Source organism: Peromyscus eremicus, chromosome 12 (genome assembly GCF_949786415.1).
Source record: "Peromyscus eremicus chromosome 12, PerEre_H2_v1, whole genome shotgun sequence".
NCBI lineage: Eukaryota > Metazoa > Chordata > Mammalia > Rodentia > Cricetidae > Peromyscus > Peromyscus eremicus.
The window spans coordinates 18,390,127-18,415,261 of record NC_081428.1 but is presented as its reverse complement, the minus strand read 5'-3'; the positions used below and the strand labels follow the sequence as shown (position 1 = coordinate 18,415,261).

At 36.2% G+C, this 25,135-nt stretch overlaps 1 protein-coding gene across 2 annotated transcripts in view; it reads right to left on the bottom strand.

The window, feature by feature from the left end:
- The window catches only part of Tmprss15 (transmembrane serine protease 15), a 112,520-nt gene extending 92,849 nt beyond the window's left edge, over positions 1-19,671 (bottom strand). The window contains exons 1-5 of one of the 2 annotated variants that reach the window (XM_059277575.1): positions 19,641-19,671; positions 18,201-18,317; positions 15,205-15,335; positions 14,918-14,985; positions 6,022-6,173 (exon numbers count right to left, since the gene is read on the bottom strand). In XM_059277575.1, coding sequence (XP_059133558.1) covers positions 6,022-6,173; positions 14,918-14,985; positions 15,205-15,335; positions 18,201-18,317; positions 19,641-19,671 — 499 coding nt within the window. Of the gene's footprint in view, positions 1-407; positions 453-6,021; positions 6,174-14,917; positions 14,986-15,204; positions 15,336-18,200; positions 18,346-19,640 lie in introns of those variants that run through there. The other variant, XM_059277574.1, reaches the window with a different exon arrangement.
- Positions 19,672-25,135: the final 5,464 nt, after the last annotated feature.

The following is a 25,135-nucleotide window of genomic DNA, read 5'->3' as shown; positions in this document are numbered from 1 at the left end:
AGAAAAATGCCTGTCATGTGAGCATGAGGAACTGAGTTCAGACTCCCAGGACTCTTCTAGAAACCTCAGGTCTGGTTGTTTACATCTGGAATCCCAGAGATCAGGTGTGGTGAAAGTCAGGTGGATCCCCAGAGCTTGCTGGCCAGGCTGTCTGGCCAATATTCTTGTTTCAAAATACAAGGTTTGAAGCACCGATGGAAGACAGCATTCTTCAACCTCAGGTCCATACATGTTCACAAACATTAATGTGGACTCATATGTAAACACACAGAAACACACACAAACACACACATACAGACACATACACAGACACACAGACACAGACAGACAGACAGACACACACATACACACACACACACACACACACACACACACACACACACACTGTTATAAATACAAATACTGACCTGAAGTTGTAACAGGGAATGCTGTTGAGAAGTTATCCAAAGATGCTAGAAGAAAGTAAAGATGATTTTATACTTGACTTTGTAATATAACTGCATTATAAAAAACATTGAATACAATTTAAATACTTCTTCAAAGGGCATCTGATCTTTTGATTTCCAATTTACTTGATGTAATGCTCTTTGTTATGTGCCTATGATACTTTAGATATGTTTTAGTAACTGCATAACCAGTTTGGATAATTTGCCTAAGCTAAGTTTGCTTTGTTTTGTGTTAATTCAAGAAAAGTACCTAATCACTTATGCTATAGTTACATGGAATAGTTTATATTCAACTAATATAATGTTATCTACAAGACCTTGCCATTCCTAGGACTAATAATAACCAATTTAAAATAAAATATATTTGAAATAATACAAAATGCAAATATTAACATAAATATCTAAAATTAAGCTTGGTACTATGTTTATAGATGTATTTTAAGACTTCTCAAAAATCAAATATAGCATAACTTTGATTTGAGAATATTCTTTTTTTTTAAATTTTTATTTTGCAATACAATTAAGTTCTACATACAGGCACAGATTCCCTTGTTCTCCCCCCTCCCACCCCCTCACCTTCCCCCCAGCCCGTGCCCCATTCCAATCTCCTCCAGGGCAAAGCCTTCCCCACAGACTGAGATCAACCTGGTGGACTCAGTCCAGGTAGGTCCAGTCCCCTCCTCCCAGGCCGAGCCAAGGGACCCTGCATAGGCCCCAGGTTTCAAACAGCCAACTCATGCAATGAGCACAGGACCCGGTGCCACTGCCTGGATGGCTCCCAAACAGATCAGGCCAATCAACTGTCTCACCCACTCAGAGGGCCTGATCCAGTTGGTGACCCCTCAGCCATTGGTTCATATTTCATGTGTTTCCGTTTGTTTGGCTATTTGTCTCTGTGCTTTATCCGACCTTGGTCTCAACAATTCTCTCTCTGGGAGTCCAATTAGCGAGAATGAGGAGAATATTCTTAAGTCATTGTAACAATGAGGTTTATGGTATGTGTAAGGCAGACTAAAGTCTGATTTTTGTTTTAATTTTGGGTTATGGATGCTTCTTGGGCATCTGCACAAGGAATGCTCAGTCATACCACCACAAGGACACTTGCTTAACTATGTTCATAGCAGCATTATTCATAATAGCCAGAACCTGGAAACAACCTGGATGCCCCTCAACTGAAGAAAATGTGGTACATAAACACAGTTAAAAAAAAAAAAAACCCAATGACATTATAAAATTTGCAGGCAAAGAATGTAATTAAAAAATATCATCCTGAGTGAGGTAACTTAGACTAAGAAAGACAAACATTGTATGTACTCACTCATAAGTGATACTAGATGTAAACAAAGCAAAGGATAACCAGACTACAACCCACAGCTCCAGAGAGGCTAGCTAACAAAGAGGACCCTAAGAGAGATGCATGCATCACCCTGGGAAGGGGAAATAGATGAGATCTACATGAACAAAATGGGCATGAGGGGAGGGAAATGGAGAGTAGGGGATGTGGGATGAGAATATAAGGGAATGGGAGGATGGTTAAGCTGGAACAGGGATGAAGTGGGAGAGTAATGAAAGAGATACCTTGATAGAGGGAGACATCATGGGAATAGGGAGAAACCTGGTGCTATGGAAGGTCTTAGGAATCCACAAGGATGACCCCAGCTTAGACTACTAGCAATAGTGGAGAGGGTACCTGAGCTGGCTTACCCCAGTAATCAGATCGGTAAATACCCTAACTGTCATCCTAGAGCCTTTCTCCAGTAACTGATGGAAGCAGATGTAGGTATCCACAGCTAAGCACCAGGCCAAGCTCCAGGAGTCCAGTTGAAGAGAGAGAAGAGGGATTCTATGAGCAAGGGGCATCAAGATCATGATGGGGAAATCTACAGAGACAACCAAACCAAGCTAGTGGGAACTCATGAACTTTTGATCAACAGCTGTGGATCCTCCACGGGACTGGACTAGGCCCTCTGCATGAGTGAGACAGTTGTGTAGCTTGATCTGCTTAAGGTGCTCCCTGGCAGTAGGATCAGGATCCATTCTTGGTGCATGAGCTGGCATTTTGGAGCCCATTACCTATGATAGGACAACTTGCACAGCCTTGATGCAGTAGGAGGGACTTGGACCTGCCTCAACTGAATGTAACAGGCTTTGCTGACTCCTCATGGGAGGACTTACCTTTTGGAAGGAGGGAAATTGGTAGTGGGTTGGGAAGGGGAAGGGGTGGGAGGAAGGAAGAGAGGGTAATCTGTGGTTGGTATGTAAAATGAATAAAACATTTCTTAATAAAAAATTATTGAAAATAAAAGAAAGGTAGCTGAGCAATCCGTAGGGAGAAGACCTTAGTCAGCATTCCTCCATGGTCTCTGTTTCAGTTCCCACCTCCAGGTTCTTGCTGTGTGCTCCTGCCCTGAGTTCTCTTTGTGATGGATAAGCTATAAACTGAAATCAACCCTTTCCTCCTCAAGTGGGTTTTGGTCAGGATTTTGTCATAGCAACAGAAAAGTAACTGGGACACAGTATTTGCAAAGATCTTTTTTCTTTCTGAGAAAGCTCTTAAACGTTCTGGGAGTTAGGAAACAATGCATCAGAAGTTGCTATAAATAAATACTTTGCATTCAGGCATACTGTGAGGAAACTATGGAGATCTGCCAGAAAAACGAAACAAAACAAAACAGACAGACTAAAGTCAGCTCAAGAGGATATGATTTTCTTTAATCAGTATGTGATTTTTTTTTAACCAATACATTTCATCCTCCAGGTCATGCAAGTATATGGAATCATAAAGATTAATTTTAGGATATCTGTCAAACAGTTTATCAAGGAGACTATCAACGTGAACACACATTAAAGTAAAGAGGAAAAAATTTCTTAGAAGAAAATGACTTGAAAAAAATCAAGTATTATCTTCCAGTGATAGAACAATCATAAGCAAACTCTAGCTGATGACTAATAAGAAAGGCATTATTCTCAAAATGCCTAGATCAGAGTCCTGCAACAGCTGTAAGCAGTATATGGCAGGCAATTTACCAAAGTCCTCTGCAGTTTGGTCTTTTAATTTGCAAAATGGGAATGGTAAAATGATCGCACAACAATGTTAGATTTGGTTACAAAGTGTTTTGATGGGTAGTATATCTGGTGTAGTTAATGATGACTAATGGTAATCTTCATATTAACTTAATAACAAATCCAAAATATGCCATGTCTGCTCCATAGGGGGCATTTCAGAAAGCATGGCTTTAGTTGGGACACGTAGAAACTGAGCTAACTTCTTGGCAAACAATTCAGGATTAATTAGAGAGTTTTATTAAGGATTACAGGAGAGTGACTGGAAATTGTGCTTCCTGAACCAACTCTGTGAAGAAAATTATACTATACTAATGTGTCACAGGTGTGAATCTACGACGACAAGTTTAAGCACAGTGTGGGACACAAGTTTCTGCAAGCTTATGTAGAGTTAATGGAAAAGCAACCCTGTATTAACTGACTTTGTTCTTTACCAGCGTACGAGAACTAATGGTGGCCACTCAGTTTGTCTCCACTACTTTTGGTTAGCATAATTAACTATTGATATTATTTTATATATAAGGGCCCTTCCGTTACCAGCGATCTGAATTCTGAAATATATTTAGCTTCATCATTTAGAGATAAGGCATTGTGAACATAGAAAAGCAGAGAAAATTACTACTGTGTGTAGCTAAACTACTGTAAATATCTTTTTGAATTGAACTGAAGGAAGGGAATGAGAATTTAAAAAAATAGAATAATCTTGGTATATGTATTAATTCTAATTGTTCATGTGACAAGATAGCAATGGAGGAGAGATTTATGTACTCTCATAGCTTCAGAGGTTTCAGGCTATGGTGACTGGCTCAATTGCTTCTGGGTAAGTGATGAAGTAAGGCTGTCATGATGGAGGGAAATGCTTTAACATATCTGCTCACATACAGCAATGCTGAATGAATAAATGCTGAGGGATGGGGGTAGGAAGTGAAAAAGCAAGAATATTTTGTCAAGGATATCATGACACTAGTATTAAAGTAAAAGCTCTCCACATACAGGGTAGTCTCCTAAATTGTACCCTGGAACACAGCAATGGCATTAGCAGACAACCTGACAAAATTCCCAGCAAAGAGATTAATCTTATTAGTTGCTCTCATTTGCTTTCCTGTTGCTGTGATAAACAACATGACCTAGAGCGACTTGGACAAGAAAGTGTTTATTTAACCTGAAGGTTCCTAGTCATCATCTATGGAAACCAGGACAAGAACTGAGGCAGAAACTGAAACGGAGGAGACAGGAAAAGGCTGCTTACTGCCTCCCTCTCATAGCTTGCCCAGCCACATTCCTTATACAACCCAGGCCCATCTCCCCAAGGTTGATCTCTCCTATGTTAATTAGCAAGAAAATGCGTAGCATACATGACCACAGGCTGATACAATGGAGACAATTCCTCAACTGAGGTGTTTTCTGCTACTCAGATATCTTAAGCTGTCAACTGATGGTAACTGTGACATTAAAGATACATACTTAGGATATACATATATGTATATGTTATATGTGTGTATATGTATATATGTACATCTATAAGATAAGTATATATATATATATTATATGTATATACTACAAAGCTACATACAGTGACCTACTTTTTCCAACCATGCCCTCCTAATAGCCCACTTAACAAGGAGCTCATTAATGAGTTAACTAATTGGTTAATTTAGCATTTTCCTGATCCAACTCTCTCCAAAGCATTGTATGAATGGAAGACCATTTTTTCAATAGGAACCTTTTAAGGGGAAACTTCACATCCAAACCCCAGAGATTCCGTAGACATATTGTCTGGGTATTACTTTAAAATTTACTTATTACTTTGTGTGATTGTATGTGCATGTGTGTTTATGGGCATGATGTGTGAGCAAGGCATGCTTATGGAAGTTAGAAGACAAGTTTTGGAGTCAGTTCTTTCTTTCAATTTTTGGTTCAGGGGATTTACCTCCAGCTGTCAGGTTTGCAAGGCTACCTGCTGAGCCATCTCTCTGGTCTCTGGTGTTAGTTTTGACTCCCATGCTTTTTCTCCTTTTGTGTATTCTTAGGATGACAATGTTCTATCGCTTCAAAAGGAAAGTTAACTTTTTCAATAGGAAACTGGATTAGATTCAATTTGTTAATCCATCTTTTGTCTTCCCTTCAATTTCTAATTAGACATTTGTCCTTGCCACTTGACTGTAATCTCATAAGGTCTGTGACTTAAACGTAAATTCTCTAATTTGACTTTGTAATGAATGATTCCAGAAAAGTCAGAATACACTTGACCAATAGATAGAATGTGACAAGACTCACAAACATCTGTGCCCACTGACATTTTCAGAATCTTTTTTATATTTGATGGTTTCCAAACCTCCTCTCACTGATAATTCCCTTCAAATATTTCACTTTTCTCATGTAAATGTGTTACCTCAGGCGATCCGATATGCTCCTAAAGCCAAGGACGATTCTCCTGCCTCTTTCCTATATTGCTAGAATCTTAATTTCATAGCTTAATGATTCAAAGAAATCAAATAATGTTCACAGATACCTGTGATATCAATGCTGTTCAAATCAATATGGAGAATGACCAGTTGGCTGGATATGTTTGCTTCAATGCCTTGAATCAGTTCTTCTTTTACATTTTCATTTGACACCCACTGAGCAAAAAAAAGGTCAAAAAGGACTATAACGCTGCCATTTCTGCAAATAAAAAAAATGACATAAGAGTAAAAAATCAAGCATCTTCAAGTGATTTATTCTCAGTTCAGGTAAAATGTCTGTGAAATTTGCTAGTTAGTTATCATGCCCTCAATCCTCATTACACCAGTGTAAAGCATTGTAACCCCTGCTCTGCAACACCTTTTTACAATATTTCTTTTCTAAAATAGAAAAGTAAAAATTAATATAATAGATATTGTAAAGTATTATCTTTAGTATAATGGAAGGAAAGCTTTCTGTATTGAAAACTTTCAATATTTTTACAAGACTAGAAATGCTAAAGTAATCCAACATTGGAATCAGTGTTCAGTAGGGCACACAGGAAAACAGTGCTATTTCCTAGTCCCTTGTGTCAAATGAAACAGTGTCTCACAGTGTTCTGTCATTTTTACCCTTTGAAGGAATGAAGTGTGTGAGCTTGCAATCTGTTTGGTGGATTCGTAGGTCAAGAGAAATCTGTCATCATTTCGTGTGTGTTTCAAATAAACCGTACACATTTAAGAAGACCTGATATGAAGCCTCTGTTAACATTTGTATTTAGTTTTCTTTTTTCTTTTGTTTAACCTAAATTCTTAAAATATGTCTTGATTTGGAGGATAGAAAGACAAGAAACATACCTGGAATTACTGGACACTCAGGATATTTATTCTTTTAAGACATTCTGACACACGATCATCACAATAGAAAATTTCAACCCTGTGGCCTTACAGAATATTCTTCCCTTTTATTTTAACTATCGCTCTGTATTTTGCATTTTAAATGGTATTTTCATTTACATTGTAAAAAATATTAAAAGAAGAGTTTGTTTGGAAACAATAGAGGCACCTGAGAGATTTTGTTTTGCTTTCTTTCCCGCCTTTCTGTTAACTTCATGTTTCCTCTTAAGCTTACAACCACAAAGGAAGGGAAACTCAAGCTCTGATCTTCGTTTTGTGCTGACAATTCTTAGGTTGAAGTTGACTCCTTAAGGTAGATCAGGGAGAGTCAGCCCTGACATGGTGATGCTGATGCTAACACAAAGACCTTGGTGCTGCTGCTGCCAACACAAAGGCCTTGGTGCTGCTGATGCTTAAACAAAGACCTTGCACACATGCAACCTTGGTATCTCCAAGTTAATGAGCTTCTCCAAGGAAGGACTTTGTTAGCCCTGAATGATTTCCTTATCTATCTGTCCTGCTGGAACCTAGAGTAAAAGTTAACTTTTCCTTCCATCATTATATACCAATGCAGGAAGTTCCTGGAAGACCACAGTAGTTCATCATCTCACAGGACATGATGTCCCTTCTTAATGCTTGTGTTAGTATGCAGGTTCATAGTTCAGCAGGAATTATTCCTTTCCATGGAGGTGGTTTTCTCATTATTTAAATGACCAAGATACTTTGTTATTATCATCCCACAGTTCACTTCTATTAAGTTAATTATCTGAAAATGTTGGCAAGATTAACAGTCCAATTATCTTCTTAAATCACAGTAACCAAATCTTATTAGTGAGATAGCACCTTAGTAACCGTTCAGAGCTCCCAAATGTACACACGAAAGAAACTCTTGTCTTTAGAAAGGAATCAAATTTTCACAGACACTTTTTCCAATCTGGTCTTCAACACTTGTTATGTCTTCTACACCAGCTGGCCCCTGTTTTGTTTTTTTTTTTAATATTCATTTAGTATTTTATTTTTTTACTAATGTGTATGTGTATCTGTGGCAGGGTCATTGTGGTGTGCGCACATGTGAGTGCAGATGCACCTGCAGGGCAGAAGAGGAAGTTGGGTCCCCTGGTGGTTATGAGTCACTTGGGGTGGGTGCTGGGAACTAAGTTCTGGTCCTCTGCAAGAGCAAATGTCCTTTATACTGTGCCCTTTCTCCAAAGCCCTGAACTCTATTTTTCTTGTAGAGTAGCTCTCTATCTGTAAGGAATGAAGCTGTCTTCTTTATCCGTTTTTCATGACTGGGTCCTTATCAATGGAACGTGAGAAGACTGGCAAAAGACTTCTATTTTTACATAAAATAAAAGTACCGAGAAGTACTGCTTTATTTGTTAGACTACTTTTATGCCTCTATGTAACAGCTAGAATTTGAGGACCATTTTAGGGTCCTCTGGGGATCATTAGGGTAGCCATGACTGAAAGTCACATGCAGCATATTAGAAGAAAGTAAACACTTAAATCTCTTATGTTATTGTCAACAGAACACTGAATTAATCTGCACAGAAAACAAGACCCTGTGAGATATCAGAAAAATCAAACAAAATGAAAGAATAGAAAACAAACAAATAAAAAATCCCTTTGCTTTTTTAAGGTTTGGGTAATTATATGCCTTGTTAACGAAAGTTAAAAACATGTTAATTGGCATACAGCTTTCAGGTTTCATCCCATTTTTAGTGAAAAGGATGATGGAGACTAGATTGTCCTGAGCCTTCACACTGGCTGATGATTTCTCTATAGTTATACAAACATCAACACCTAGAGAAAGAGTGTAAACTGTATGCAGGGTTCTATGGCTTTTTTATAATAGACGGGATAGCCATGTCTCTGTTTCTTAGAAATAGGTACCCCTGTTTTTTCAACACTTTAGTGAACTATTCTTAAGGAAAGAGATTGATAGACATCATCTAAGAGACGGGTACATATATTTATTGTCTTGCGATGTTATAAGAATTTCACATATATGTAGATGGAGAAATACCTAGCTACTTGCAAGTTTTTGTTAGTCAAAAGAGAGAAAAATGTTTTGTTCCTATATGCTTTCAATATGTACAGTTTCCTTTTTCTTTCCCTTCACCACCATTTCCCCTTTTCTCATGCCCTCTTTAATCCTTCCCTGTTTTCTTTATGTTTTCAGGATCTATCCTCTTTGCCAAACATCACTGCTGAAGTATGAACTTAGAGCTGATAGGATTAAATATGATTTAAAATAAAGCATGGATGCACAGAATCTTTTATCTACTGTCGTCGGTTCCACGGTTTTACTTTCTCTTTTGTTGCACAAAAGATAATTTATATGATAATGAAATCTGTGTCTTCTCTATATATTTCCACATACTTAATTATACAGAAACCTTGATTTTGTGTAGCTTGAATCAGGCAGTAGAAGACACAAGGTATTTGGGGCAGAGAAAATGCAGTTCTGAAATTTTCCTTCACTGGGTTGTAACTAACTGAAATAATTTAACCTCAAGCATAAATGTGTTTGTATGAAGGATGTGTCTTCTTAGTTGTGAATTATATGTGGCACTTAATAATTTGTATCTGTGAGGGTAAAAGTTCTATATTATAGATACACATACAATTGTATCCTTTAAAATTTATTTTTGTATTCAGTATAAATGTTGAGATAAGAAAGATATATAGTAGAAATCAAGGAAACCATGATAAGTATTTGTGTTTCATCTCATAAGCAGGGAGAAACTTATTTTCAGTAGTTTATCAATGATTGGTATCCGTGCTGTGAGATTTATTTTCTTTATTAAGATAAATGAGAAAAATCATTCCTTTAAGGAAAAATAATAGCCATTTTTATTTCAAAGAACTTGTTCTTAGTGGAGGAGCTTCAGAGCTCTCCTCTTTTTGTCTCTTCCTCTCTCCATTTAATTTTACAGCTAGATAAATCCTATCATTGTACAGAGAGATTGGATGTAATAGATCAAAATGTTCCTTATCTCATGTTTTCTTTAATGATACCGATAACCTTTAGGTTTGCTGAATAAACACGGCTCTTTCCTTTGAGAACCTTGTGACTCATCTGTGTGCAAAGGGCAAACTTAAAGTAGGCATTGCCACAGAGGGCAAACAGCCCTTTATTGAAAGAGTCAACTGCCAATGCTCTGGGAGACAAAACATTCTCTACAGAGCACAATAACAGAATCCCCAAAAGAGAGAAAAACAAATTCTTCTCTTCAGACTGGTCTCACACACACACACACACACACACACACACACACACACACATTTTAGAAAGTGGCAAAAAATACATGAAATCCTTGTAAAATAAGATAAAATAGATTGACGACTAAGTTTGCTGTTCTTAGTGATATATTTTGATGACACACATGTGAGGTCACTGAAATTGTATTATTTTAAAAATATTTATTTTTAGATATATGTTTTTCATACTGTTATGCAGAAGATAAATCATTTATTTCTGTTCCCTGATTTTACAAATCAAATAAAAATTGAAATGCTTAAGTCTAACAGTGGTTTTGCCCCTTTTCCTATGAGTATAGATATCATTTGTGATTATTTAGGATAACCTGAAATTGACAGGATGAGACACAACTGTGTCAACTGGAATTTGAATCCCTAACACCCATATAAATGCTAAGAGGGCATTTATCTCCTAAGTGTAATACCAACACTTTGGAGGCAGAGATGTGGAACCCTGATAGCAAAATGGCTAGCTAGTCTAGGTGAATGGGTGCACTCTGGATTCAAATGAAAGATTATACATCAACACACACACACACACACACACACACACACACACACACACACACACACACAAACACACACACATACAAACATGCGCACATCATAAAATTAAATAGCTCTGAATGTTTCCTTGTTCTCTTTCCCCTTCCCATATCTCCCTTTTTCAGGTTATTAATTCAAAGAAAATGGCAAGACTCTGTCCTGCCTTCTTCCCATTAATGTTATTTGACTTTATGTCATTATTTTTCTGGGCATAATTCTTTGGCACCGAATTGACCATCCCACCTTCGTTTAGTCTCAAGAACAGAGGATTCGGAGCTGGAAGGAGGGATCAGTTGTTAATACTTTTTGCTCTTGCAGAGGACCAGGGTTAGGTTCCCAGCATCCACATGATTGTTCAAAACAATACATCACTTCCAGGGGACCCAATGTCATATTTTGACCTCTGTGGTCAGATCCCATCTGACTAAGGAGAGAATCAAACTTCCATCACATCTTGAGGGTGGTATTTTGTATGATCACACAAAGTTCTGAATGTGTTGGGGAGAAAAGTGCTCACTCGAAAAGTGTGTCGGTTAAGCATTCATGGAGATGTGACATGGATTGGTGCTTAGCAGTTGCTAAAATGTAAAGGAAGGACACTAAGGAGAAAAATGGGAGTCCAGCTGAAGAGATACTATACAGAAGAATGGAAGGTCAGCATAGATGCTAAAAGTGTAGGAAGGATCTATGAAATTCAAACGAGTGCCTGAGACAGCACATAGGAACACACCTGCACTTCCAATGGCAATGTTAGAGAGTCTTCAGGAAACCCAGGGTGTGAGTAGGGAGCTAAACTCAGTTTCTAAGGTGTCATACTACAGCCTCACAGTGGCTGAGAATGCACAAAACCTGCCTTGGGCAGAGGGGAATAAAGCTTCTTTCTAGTAACTGAAATTAGAAAACACACAAGACATGGTGCTAAAAATGATTATTTAATGAATGGTTTTCTGATGTCTGTAGCCACCTTAAATGTGGATTCCTAGTCTTTGCATACACACTGTTTGAGAGAATCAATTTTAAGTAGCATGAATATTTTTCATTTGTAGAAGTTGAGTGAACTTCCTTCTGAAGCTCTGACCATAACTCAGACAGAGCAGCCAGTCAAAGTCTAGGTGAAGTTTCCTTAAGTCTTTTAAATTTACTTGGACCATTATACAATGTGTATGCATACTTTATATGAATTGCCACTTGGTAACATTATTAGATATTTTTAATGTTGATACATCTCTTTAACAATATTTTCACTTCTTTGAAATAGGGATTTTAAACCAGCATCCCCATAGTACCTTCAGAGACCAATTATTATTAATTAATTAGTGGCTGCATATACTCATCAGTCACTTCCTAGGTAACACTTTTAGGTATGAAATTAAAAACTTTATAAGCATCCTAAATGTAAGAAAGTCAAGACAATGCTCTCGGTACCTCAGCACAAGAGAGAGAAAATTTCTTGGTGGTGTTGGTTGTATGAACTCCTTAATAAAATTCTTCCTCAATATCTTTATTCTTAAAAACTTGTAAATCATATGGTTGAATGCAAGGCTTGCCTGTGACTTTCAGAAAAATAAGAGAAATGGAAGCATAAACTGATATTCATTTGGTTATTGTCAAAACAAAATATTTGTTTCAGCTTTTCATGGGTATCTTATTCATTTCTTTTTTGTGTGTGGATGGGCATGTATGTGTGCATGTTTTTATGTGTGGATATCTGAGTGTGTGGGTAGGAAGGGTACATGCATACATTACACTTGGAGGCTTGAAGACAACCTCAGCTTTCCTCCCTCAGGATGCTCATCACTTTCACTTTTGAGACAGAATCCTTACTTTATCTGGGTCTCATTGATTTGAATTTTAGTATTGGTTTGCTGGCCAAAGAGGCCTGGGGATTTGATTGTCTTTACCACCCTACTGTGGGTATTACAAGTATGTGCAACCAAAACCCTCTTTGTTATGTAAATTCTGGACAATGAACTCAAGTCTTCAGGCATTCATGGCAAAGACTTCATTGACTGAGTTATCTCCTCTACCCACTACTGCCGTTTTAATACAATTTTTGCTGATTCTTAAAACTATATACCAACGTTTGCCCTTTGGTATTATGCTGCCCTCTACTTGTGCAATGGGCAGGACAATAGTTCATACTTGAATGATTTTACTTTATTTTCTTTATGCTTGATTTTAGTTTTGCATTTCACTGTCTCTTTCAAAGTATGTGGTTTCCTTTGCAGAATAGTTGAGATATCTTCTCTGACTAAGCTGAAGATCATTTGGGGAAGATAGGAGAAACGTTGTTTCCTAGAGATTACAGAAAGACAAGGTAACAGCTGCTGTCACATCAGATTGGAGAAATAATTATAAATGTTTCAGTGGAAAGAAACAGTGATGTGTCATTCTGAGAAGGAAGTAAAAGAAAAAGGAAACAATGATAACAATTTGCATTGTAACAGCAGATACTTAACTCTCTCTGTCTATGGCACTCTCCTCCCCAACAGAAACCTGTACAACACTTTAATATGTTGATACGTCTTTACATCATTTCCACAGTACAGTTAACGTAGCACCCTTATTGCATCTCCAATTTTTCTGTAGCTTTTATTAGCAAAGCAATGTAGGATTTGTAAAAAACAAAACAAAACACCAAAACCCTGTATCATATTTGATATGAAACATAATATTAGAACTTCTGGATTGATCACCACACATCAGACTTAGGCTGGATTCATTTAATTAATAATTTGATTTATTATCTTTCTATATGCTTGTTCAAACAATTACTATAGGTTTCAGAGAAAACTTTCATTTATATAACTATACAGATAAGATTTAAGACAAAATACATAGCAAAATGAGGTGCTTTTGCACTATTTCGATTATGGGTTCCATATTTTCCACAGTGTTTAATTCTCTGGATTGAAAATGAGGGGACTTTGAATACAGATTCTGCTGTAAGTTTTCACATAGACTGACTAATTTTCTGAAGAAGAAAGAGCAGGAGGGAGAAAAAGCAAAGGATAAATAAAGGATAGAATTTTCCAATAAAACATCACCTTTGGAAATGAGCAAAGTGAGACATCCACAGATGACTGAAGCCACTAGGAAAGATATGCCAAAAGACGATATAACAGTTTATGATGTGTGTGACTTAAGGTTTAAATTATATTGCTTTGTTTGTTGTTTTTAGTAGTGTTTTACACAAAAATTATTTATAAAGAACAGAAGTGATCTTTTGATACCTGTTTTCTCATCCAAATTGTCTTTGCCTCATTTTTTTCTCATTTTAGTAACTTAAAAGTCTTTCTCATTTTTTTTCCTATTTCAGATATGAAAGGTATTGCTCAATTGCCTATATTTGTATTTGAATTTTCTAGTCTTTGAGTAGAACTCTCCTTCATCTTTTTTCTTTAAATTTTATAGATTCTCATTAGCAGTAAATCTTCTTTGCTAATTGTGCTGCTCATGAGTATCTCTGTTCCAAAGTCCCTTTGGTTCTCACAGTTGATAAATCATTAGATTCACTGTGACATAAGCAAGAAGACATGACAAGAAGTCCTTTCATTTATAGTCACAATGATTCAACAGGTTAAATCTCATAGTAAATGTTCTTATAGAAAATGCTATATATAGAGATTGTAGCTTAATAAACTTACACACCAATACATACTCTAGATTGAAGTATTCATAGCGAAATTACATATTATCCTATTCATCTGAGACTCATTAACTTATTGAACATTGAAATTATAAGTATATACTTATTTAGTGTAAGTGCATGTGTGAGTGTGTGTGTGTGTGTGTGTGTGTGTGTGTGTGCACATGTGCCCATAGAGGCCAGAAGCCGGTAGAGGATGCTGCAATCACAGCATTTTTTCTCTAAGTACCAAAGTTAACATATCTCCTCTCTTCTTTGATTTACAATGTAAACAAACTAGGTGACATATTATTTTACTGATAACTAAGAAGTTTCTTTCACATGTTCTTAACAAATTAAGCACTATATCACCATGTGCCTATATTCAGTTTTAATCCTCACACACATCTCCACAATTTTACCCTCGTAAGAGAAACATGTTAGTATATTAATTATCAAATATTGCTATTATCTCTTACTAAAAATGAAAAATTTTTCTGAAAAACATTACGAAGTACACACATAATGTTGGAAGTATTTCTTCCTCCCTACACATAATGACACTACACATTTGAGCGTAGTACTGGCTGGGAGCAATGTGCTTTCAGAAGGACGGTTTCAAGCATACTCACTCAAATTGAAAAACCCTCGATTTCTTATATTCATTCTTCAGATTACTTGATTCAAAGATCTCATCTATCTAAAAAGATGAAAAATATATTAAATTGAATATTTTAAGTTTTATCAACTTTTTACACAGAATGCAGGCAATCCATTTGTTTCGAATTGCGGAAGTCTTCATGGTGGGTGGGTTCATACAATTACGAATTCTGAAAACGGCATGCATTTACTGATAATTTCAAAATAACAAAATAGATTATGAGATTTTAACCCAGCTGTGGAGAGACAGCCCCCCTACCATTTGCTGAAGGTCAAAAGCAAGTACTTTGAAATCCACTGAGAGTCTGTCTTGTAAATTAGGATTGTATGCCACTCCCGATGTTATTGTAAATGTCCCTCTGACTTCATGACTTTTTCCAAGTTCTGCACCTAGATGAATTAATAAGAAATAAAGCCCCCGATTATGAATAGAAAGGAATATTGCATCCTAGTTTTTGATATAGGGGCAACAACACTCATTTAATAGACTTTTTCTGTAATTATTTAATTCTTGCGTTTTCTTTGTAATCTTTCTTTTTCAAAACCAGCTACTCCCCTCTCTTTTTTTCCATTTTTACATGTCTGGTTGTTTGAAAAGAATAAAAAAATATAGGCTTATTTCTCTCTCTCTTTGTTTCTTCCTCCTTTCTTTGAAGTCAAGCCATACATTTTTTTCCCATTTTCTTTTTAAATTGAGATTCCTGTTGGAAGTCACAGGGCATAATCATACTTTACCAATTACGGGAAGTGATTCAGGAAAACATAGTGAGAAGTGGACCATTAAAAGTTATGTAGCTGCTGTTAGATGTTTCTTAGACCCCAAGCCTCCAGGACACTGCTGGCTTTCTGCATGTGAATTTCTGTGAAGATTTCTGTTCATGTGTAACTTTGAAACACAGCTTTGAAGCTACTTCTTACATCCTACTAATTATAAACTTGGCATGTAGGACTTTTGGCATGAGACAGGAACTGTCTTCATTGGAGAAGTTATTGAGAACGAGGTAGAAAATACAGTGTCAGTGGGGAAATAATGTATGATGTGGTGAACAAATTAAACAATCCTTTTATCTGAATATTTTCTTTGATACATATTTGTATTTAAAATGAATAGCTCTGTCTTAAACTCACAAAACGATAAAACCATTAGTCAATGCAATAATAACATTAAATAATTCTCAAAATGGCATGATATGAGAAGATTTTTTTTTTCTTTCCTTCATCGGGGAAATGGGGGATTAGAATGATGTAATTTCCTAACGTAATAAAGATGAGCAATGATGGGGGTGAAATTTAAATATATGTTTGATATATTTGACTAACTATAACCTCCAAACTCTCCTGGACACATAATTTTCCTGTCCAGAAAAACATTAAAGTGAATATTTCAAATTTCAATAAATTTCCATTTAACTTAAAAAATATGTACCTTATTTTATTTCTGTCATTTCCATTTTGTGAACAAATTAAATTACATTTAAAACAATGAAAGAGTTAAGAGATGTCTGAATGAAGGAGACTAGGAGTCCTTTATTAGTATGTCTGTGTATGGAGTTGATCTGCATTTAGAAAGTTGATGGAGAAACCATCAATATGAAAAATGTTATACCAAGGTGAATTTTTTAATAGAGACAATTTCTATGCATGCACAAGAAAATGACAAGTTCAGTGAAGGCTATACATGTATTCTATATAATTTTTACATTTTAAAATTGTATACATATACATATATGTGCATATAACCATAATCAAAGAAAGAGGCAGCGTTGGGGGAATTCAGAGGATTTCAAGGAAGGATATCAGAAAGAGGCTTGAGGGAGGAAACAGAGGGTGAATATGATATAAATCTATTTCAATTAAAAATGTTAAAACTTTACAATATTTCCATTAATGCAAAAATTAAATAACTATAATACATTTAATTTCCACTAAAATTTTATTATTAGTAAGTCAAATTTCTGTTTTTTCTGAGTAATTACTCATTCCATTGTATCAACATTTACAAATAATGTCCATATTATAAATAAATGACATATTCTTAATGAACTAAAAAAAAATCCAGTAGACTGAAAATTATTTTTTCAAAAGTCATTTGAAGCATATAAATAAGCCTGAAGCCACCACTTTTCCAAAACTAAGTGAAACTTGTGTGTTGCTCATCCTAAGTACTTACAAATACCTATTCTTTATTTTAAATGCAGATTCCCTCTAGATATAACATTTAAATTATCATGGATTATACTAAAATTATTTCTATAAAACTACAAATACTTTTTATTACATTCAAATCCAAACATTTATTAGTCAGGGGAAAACAGTTTATCCCTAAATACTTATTAAAATGAAGGTGACTCACAAGCAAATTCTTCTACTTGTGAGTTTTTAGAACTAATTTTGCCTACATACAATTCATCATTTTCCAATATAAATGAAATTTTATAAAAAAAACCTTTGCTACCCAGCAATTGTGATGGTTCTGACTTATTTATTTGTCTTCTAAGTGAGTAAGTGGTAATTAGGAGTCAAATCTTAAAATTGGGGTTCAGTTTGGGATGTGATGTCATCTATGTACCAAATGTTTCCAACTTAAGCAAGCTAGTTCTCAAGCTCTTTGTTTCAGATTCATAACATGAGTAGTGAGACACCAATAAAATGAAGCCAAAGATTTGTGACACCATGACATTATATTTGAATGTCTTTGAAAAGCTTTTGGCCCATATTAGCTTAGTTCTACACAATAATGTTTTAATTTCTTTCTTTTTTATTATCACATTACTCCTCAAGCAGAATGAAATTCTTATGTATCTATATTTATGTATTTATGTTTGAATTTGTTTACTCAAATTTATTAGCAACATTTTAGGCCAAAAAACAGAATAAAGATATTATTTTATATAAATGGAAAGATGTGTTCATTTACTCATTATATGTATGAGCTTGTACAGTCCATGATATTTTAATATGTGTATGATTTCATTTTTATCACCCATGAGTATACAGGCTATGAAACCTACTCTATTATATACTAAAATGAAAAACTGAAATTATTTTGTAAAAAAGGTAAAATACTTTATTCCTGAATTTGAATTTGGGATTATTTGAAATGACATACCAACTGATTTTCTTAATATTCTGTGAATTAAAGTCTCCAGAATCACTTAAATATAACAAAAATATCTTGTGGTGTAGCCAAAGTAATGAATCAATTACAGCAAAGTTTGACCTAGAACATGTTCCTTGTTTAAACACATGACTTACTTGTTTCTGATTCCTTGATTGCCAGCCAGGATACTGCAATTAACCCAGCACTGAGCACCATGAGCATCACGAACAGAGCTGAGAGCATTGCTTCGAACAGGCTGATAGAATGATGTCCTGCAGCCACATTTTTGTTTGACTTCATTTTTTATTTTTGAAAGATGGATACTTCAGAAACTATGAGAGACTACAGTTTTTCACATCAGCAAAACTGATACTTTAATACTAACTGTAGAGTAAAATCTCTCAAGTTCCTAAGGATTCTGAAGGTATCAACCACTCAAACTAACATCGGCAGTCTTCAGTGTGAATGTGCTGTGTGTATCCCTCTGGAAGTGATATGTCTCCATACACTCAGTATCAAAAGGGGTGGTTAATATTTAAGAAGATACAGTGAGTAAAGATGCCTAAAGTTGTAAATTGCAATCATGTGAACAGGCCATTTGTCAGGATAAGAGAAATGAAATGCATGCCATAAACAAACAAACAAAAAAATTGACCCTTAATCTCCCTGAGAACTATTAAAAAATATGAAAATGATGATAGACGAATTGGTCATTAGGGAAATGCACTTGATATTTGCATAACTGTTCCTAACAGATCAACCTTCTACCCTGTGACTCAGGTCACAATTAGAAGTATTCTCCTGTAGGAAGGTAAAAAACATCAAACCATAACATACATAGATGTATAGCATCGATGTATAGTGTCTTATTCTACTCCTCTGTTTCTCCCTTCTTACTTCCCCCTTTCTCTTATGTGTATGCATGGGTACATAGATATATTATTGAAATAAACAGAAGTCTTGTGAACCTTATGATGCCACTCTTGAAGTTACACAATGTGAGGTAGTATTGATTTTACTTAAAGGAAAGTCCACTTAGGCATCATATGGCTACTCTACATGACGTGAGCAGTTATCAGTTCCTGGGATTAATCATCCTAAGAAAAACAGAGTGTTTATTTCTATTTTAAGAAACTATGCTAGGCAGAGGAGACCTTGCTCATATAATTGTATACTTTATCATCTTAAGATAGAACAAGAGAACAGGTTACAATGTCCTTAGCTGTAACTGTAGACCTGTGCTTTCCTGAAGAAAATGAAACTTTTCTTATAATTAAAGTGGAGTGTACAGTTGGAACTTTTTTTTTTAACTTGCATAGTAATGAGACCAGGACATAAAGCAATCAATCAGCTTTCCAATCAATCAATTATTTCTATTTTATTTTGGAGTAAGCCATATACTTTTAATTCTGCTAGATAATATTGAGCTCATGAGCTCTATTACAAGTGTAGAAATGACACATAAAATACAAAATTGAAAATCCAAAGGGATATATTTAAGTTCAGATATAATATAAAAGTTCAAATTTGGAACCTACTTTTCATACTGGGTCACCTTGTCCAGCCTTAATACCTGGGGATGTTCTTAGTCTTACTGTAACTTGATATGCCACGTTTTGTTGACATGCATGGGACACCTGCCTTTTTCTGAACAGAAATAGGAGGAGCGGATTGGAGGGGAGGGTGGAAACAGCAGGGGCAGGGGGTGGTGTGTGACCGGGAGGGACTGGGGAAAAGAGGAGGGTGGGGAAATATAAAAAGAAAACAAATTCCTATATCTATAGCTGAGTTTAGTGTGTGTAAATAAATACATGGAAGAATGTCTTGTTAAAGACAATAATTTATGAAGGACAGTTGGAAATTAAACAAGTGCGTGTGAGAAGTAATATACCATGTCTTGAAATGTACAAAGCAAGCTATTAAAATAAAACCAGAGCTGCCCTATCAGGTAACAGCAGTCACTGCAGAGCTGTAATGAGGGGAGTGTAGAATCAGAAATTCAACTCGATGTAGAACAAAGAGCCCAGAAATAACTTGATTTGTGCATTCGAAACATCATACATTAAACATAGTGTTATTGTTAATACATGAGGAAGAATCGCTATTCAAGGAATGGGACTGAGTTTATTTCTTATCCATCAGCAAAATAAATAAAATTGGATCATTATCTCACAGCCTTCGGATGAATAAATTCAAGGTGGAGTAAATATACATGAGAACTATATATAAATTCAGAAGAAAGATGCAGTGGTGTTTGACAGTTTCAATTGAGTTTTAAATAATAGCATAAAACAGGGAGAATTATACTGATAAATTTACCCAATAATAACTCAAAAATTTTTCAAGAAACCCAAACCAAAGTGAAAGCCAGAGAACTGGTTGTGAGAACATCCTTCTGTGTCTGTTTGTAACAAAAATAAGAATTAGACCACTGTTTTAACATGAATATTTGGGAAGTGGTTCACAGAAATCCCACTAGGGAAATGATGACATTAAAAATTGCATGAGTTGGCTGTTTGAAACCTGGGGCTTATGCAGGGTCGCTTGGCTCGGCCTGGGAGGAGGGGACTGGACCTGCCTGGACTGAGTCTACCAGGTTGATCTCAGTCCTCGGGGGAGGCTTTGCCCTGGAGGAGGTGGGAATGCGGGGTGTGCTGGGGGGAAGGGGAAGGGAGCGGGAGGGGGGAGAACAAGGGAATCCGTGGCTGATGTGTAGAACTGAATTGTATTGTAAAATAAGATAAAAAAAAATTGCACACAGGAAATAAAGCCAGTGCTGCCTGGGTGTGGTCAAGTCCACAGGAACCTGGAAGAGTATCTCATCAGTGCCTTTGGGAGCTAACCGAGCAGGCTCAAAGGTCTCCTAGTTAAAATAGTAAGAAGGATCATTGGTCAACACACAGCCATGTTCATTGTGGGAGAGTGACTCAAGAACTCCCTTTTCCCTGTGGCATGTTCAGATTGTCCTGCCTGGGAAAGGGTGGGGGCATTTACGAGAAGCTATAGGAATGACAGAAAATTCATGTGATGGAGGATTTTTACATTGCTAAATATTCAAAATATTTATAGAAGACAGAAAGGATAGAATTTGGAAGAGAAAGAAATGAGCAGGAAGAGAGAAGGGGGGATATAGGTTAGTACGGAGTAAATATGCTCAAAGCATGTCATGCATTTGCTCAAAACATGGCACTGTGGAATCTGCTGCTTGGTACAAGGATATACAATAAAAAAAAGACATTGAGGAAATTTAGAAAATAGTTTCTAATTCTTTTAGTTAGTACAGGTAGCAGAAAATTGACAAAAATGAAAAAAACATAACATATCAAAACGAAACAAAACCACCCCAATACCACCAAAAACAAGCAAAATGGGAAAGAAAAAAATGCAGATAAATACAGAAAAAGATTGCTGTAAGTATAGAAATCTAATTAATATAAGAAATTGACCAAAAATATTAAAAATACAGGCACTGCAAGAAAGTGGCATTCCTTGTTTGTTAGAGGAAAAATTCCTGTCCTCCAATTGCAATTCATCGATCTTATTTCCAGCTTTGTGAAATGCTGTCTTCTGTGGCCTGTCCTTCCCCATTCCCTGGGGTCTATGCACCACCCAGCAAGCACAAGAACAGCTATCAACACCAAGAACTACAATCATTCCAAACCCAGGTTTTTAAATGCCAAGCGCTAAAATACAATCAATAACAGCTCAGACAATATATATTTCCACTAGAGCCAAGCAACTCCACTATAGTGGGTCGTGAGAAATGCAATATTGCTGAAGCACAACACAAGGACTTCAGAATAGCTAGCATCCCTATCTTCAAGGTCCTTAAAGAAGATATGAATGAATCCACTATTGAAATCTACAGAAACACAAACAGTAGAATGAAATGAATAAAACAATGAAAGACATGGAAGTGGAATTAGAATGGATAAAGAAAATCGAAACTGAGGGAAAACAGGAAATGAGAAATATAAGAATTTAAACAGGAACCTCAGAGGGAAGTGTCACCAACAGAATATGAGATGGAAGAGAGAATCTTGGTTATTGAAGACAAAAGAGAAGAAATGAATACATCAGTCAAAGAAAACACTAAATCGAAGAAAAATCATGGCACAAAATGTTCAGGAAATCTGAGACACTATGAAAAGACCAGTAACTCAAAATACTATGAATAATAAAAATAGAGGAAGAAAAAGAAACCCAGGTCAAAGGCACAGAAAATATTTTCAACAAAATCATAGAAGAAAATGTTCCTATACTAAAGAAGGAGGTACCTGCCAAGGTACAAGAAGCAAACAGAAAACCAAATAAACTGTATCAGAAAAGAAATTCTCCACAGTACATGATGACCAAAATACATAATGTACAGAACAAAGAGAATATTTAAAGCTGCAAGAGAAAAATACTAAATAACATACTTGGACACAAAGCAAGTCTCCACAGATAAAAAGAAAATTGTAATAACACCCTGCATCCTATCTGGCCACCAAGGATTAAAACTGGGTATCAACAACAACAGAAACCACAGAAAGCTTACAAGCTCATGGAAATTGAACAACTCACTACTGAATGAAAAATATGCCTACCTTGAAATTGGGAAAGATATTAATAACTTTCTAAAATCGAATAGAAATGAAAACACAACACATACCTAAACTTATTGGGCATACTGAAGGCTGTTCTAAGCATCAAGGTCATAGCAATAAGTGCCTACATTTTAAAAAAATAGAAAGATATCACACTAGTTAAATACACCTGAAGGCTTTATATCAAAGAGGAGAAATAATACCCCAAAGAAGTAAACAACAAGAACTCAACTTGGGCCTGAGATCAATAAAATAGAAACAATAAACAAACGAACAAACAAGACAAAGAATAATTGAAACAAATAATAGTTTTTTTTTTGAGAAAATCAGTAAGATTGACAACCCTTTAACCAAATTAAGTGAAAGCCAGAGAAAGAAGATTCAAATTAACAAGCTTAGAGATGAAAAATGAGACATAACAACAGAAAATGAGCAAATCTAGAGAATGATAAGGACATATTTCAAAAGAGAATATTGAAACATCAACAAGGTTCTTCTTCCTGTCAAGAGTTAAAATTCAGTACCATGTTGCAATTTCCTGAAAAGCAAGTCAAATTTGCAAGCAGCTTGAGAAAAAGGGAATCTGTACATTGCTTTTGGTAGAATGGCCATTTTTATTATATTAATCCCACTGACCCATGAACATGGAAGATTTTTCCATCTTCAGATATCTTCTTCAGTGTATTAAAGGTTTTATTTTACAAGTCTTTCACTTGCTTGGTTAGTATTGCCACTGAATATTCTCTATACATTAATGAGAATCTCTAGGAAATGGCAGGATCTGTGGTTTCCTAGCGCAGTTACTGACACCAGCAACAGATACTGAGCCTGCTAGTCCTACATCATCTCACCTGCCTTTTCCTCAGATGTCAATGAATGGATGAATGGGCGAAGAAAATGTGGTACATTACACAACAGAATATTACTCAGCTGTTATAAAAATGCAATTATGAAATTCACAGGTAAATGAACAAACAGAGCTAGAAAAAGTCATCCTGAGTAGTTTATCCCAGACTCAGAAAGACAAATAAGGCAAGTACACACACACATACACACACAAACACACACACACACATATACACACACACACACACACATTCACACTTTATCTGTTGATTCATAATCCATATAACCACAGATGTTAGTTAGTGGTAATGGGCTAGGGAGGAGACATGGATCTGCCTAGGAAGAAGAAAGAGAATAAGTAGGAGGAGAAGGGAAGAGGGGCTTGTGAGAGGGAATAAGGTAAGGGACAGCTAAAACTAAGAGGAATTTGATGCATAATTGGAAACCTTATACAGTAGAAGCTTCCTAAAATATGTACATATATGTAGGTGATCTAAATGAAATTGCCAAGTAACAGGGAAGAGAGGTCCTCAACGGGACATTTCTCATCACCAAATGAAACTTCCAGTATTGGGAACGAGTTACATCTTATTGAGTTGTTGGCCAAAGGGACCACGCCTGAACCCCAAACAATCCAGGCTATTGGTGTTTCTCCACAAACTGACAGTAAGCCCCCTATTGCTCAAGACAACACCTGTATAGCATATTTAATATGGAGAAATTAAGCTGGTACCTACCCAGAGACTTCACTGGTATGGACTAGTATTCATGATACTGGAAGTTACTCTGTATGCTACCAAAGAAGAAAGGTGTCTTAGTTAGGGTTTCTATTGAGGCAACAAAGCACCATGAAAGCAAGTTTGGGAGAAAACGATTTATTTGGCTTACTGTCAATATTGCTGTTCATCATTCAAGGAAGTCAGGACAAGAACTCAAATGGGGCAGGAGCTGATACACAGGCTGTGGAGGAGTGCTGCTTATTGGTTTGCTTCCCATGGCTCCATGGCTTGCTCTTCCCAACTTCTTATAGAACCCAGGACCAGCAGCCCAGGATGGCACTACCCACCATGGGTTGGGCCCTCCCCGACTGATCAGTAATTGAGAAAATGCCTACAGCTGTATCTCATTGAGGCACTTCCTTAACTGAGGCTCCTTCCTCTGAAGACCCTAGCTTGTGTCAATTGACACACAAAACCAGCCAATACAAAAGGTAAACATTGACCTAGCTATAAAACTTTCAATCTACAAGAGGGAGTGACCTGTCTGCAAGACACACTGGTGTAATAGTGGCACAAAGCTTGTGGGTATAACAAACCAACGTCTGATTTGTGTTAAGGCCCACTCCATGAGATGGAACCCATACCCAATACTGTTTGGGTGGCTAGGAGTCTGAAAGTTAGACAGGCCAGAGACTTAGGGGAAAATGAAATACTACTGTTCTACTAAAGGAACTTATCAATAAAATGACTCCTAACAACATTATGCTATACTCAACAGATCAGTGTCTTGCTCAGCCATCATCAGAGAAGATTTCTCCTGCAGCAGATGAGAACAAATACAGACCCACAGCCAGACAACATGCAGAGAGTGAGAGACCTTGGAACACTTGTCCATAAAAAGTACGTTTTCTTCAAACTTCACCACTTCAAGGCTCA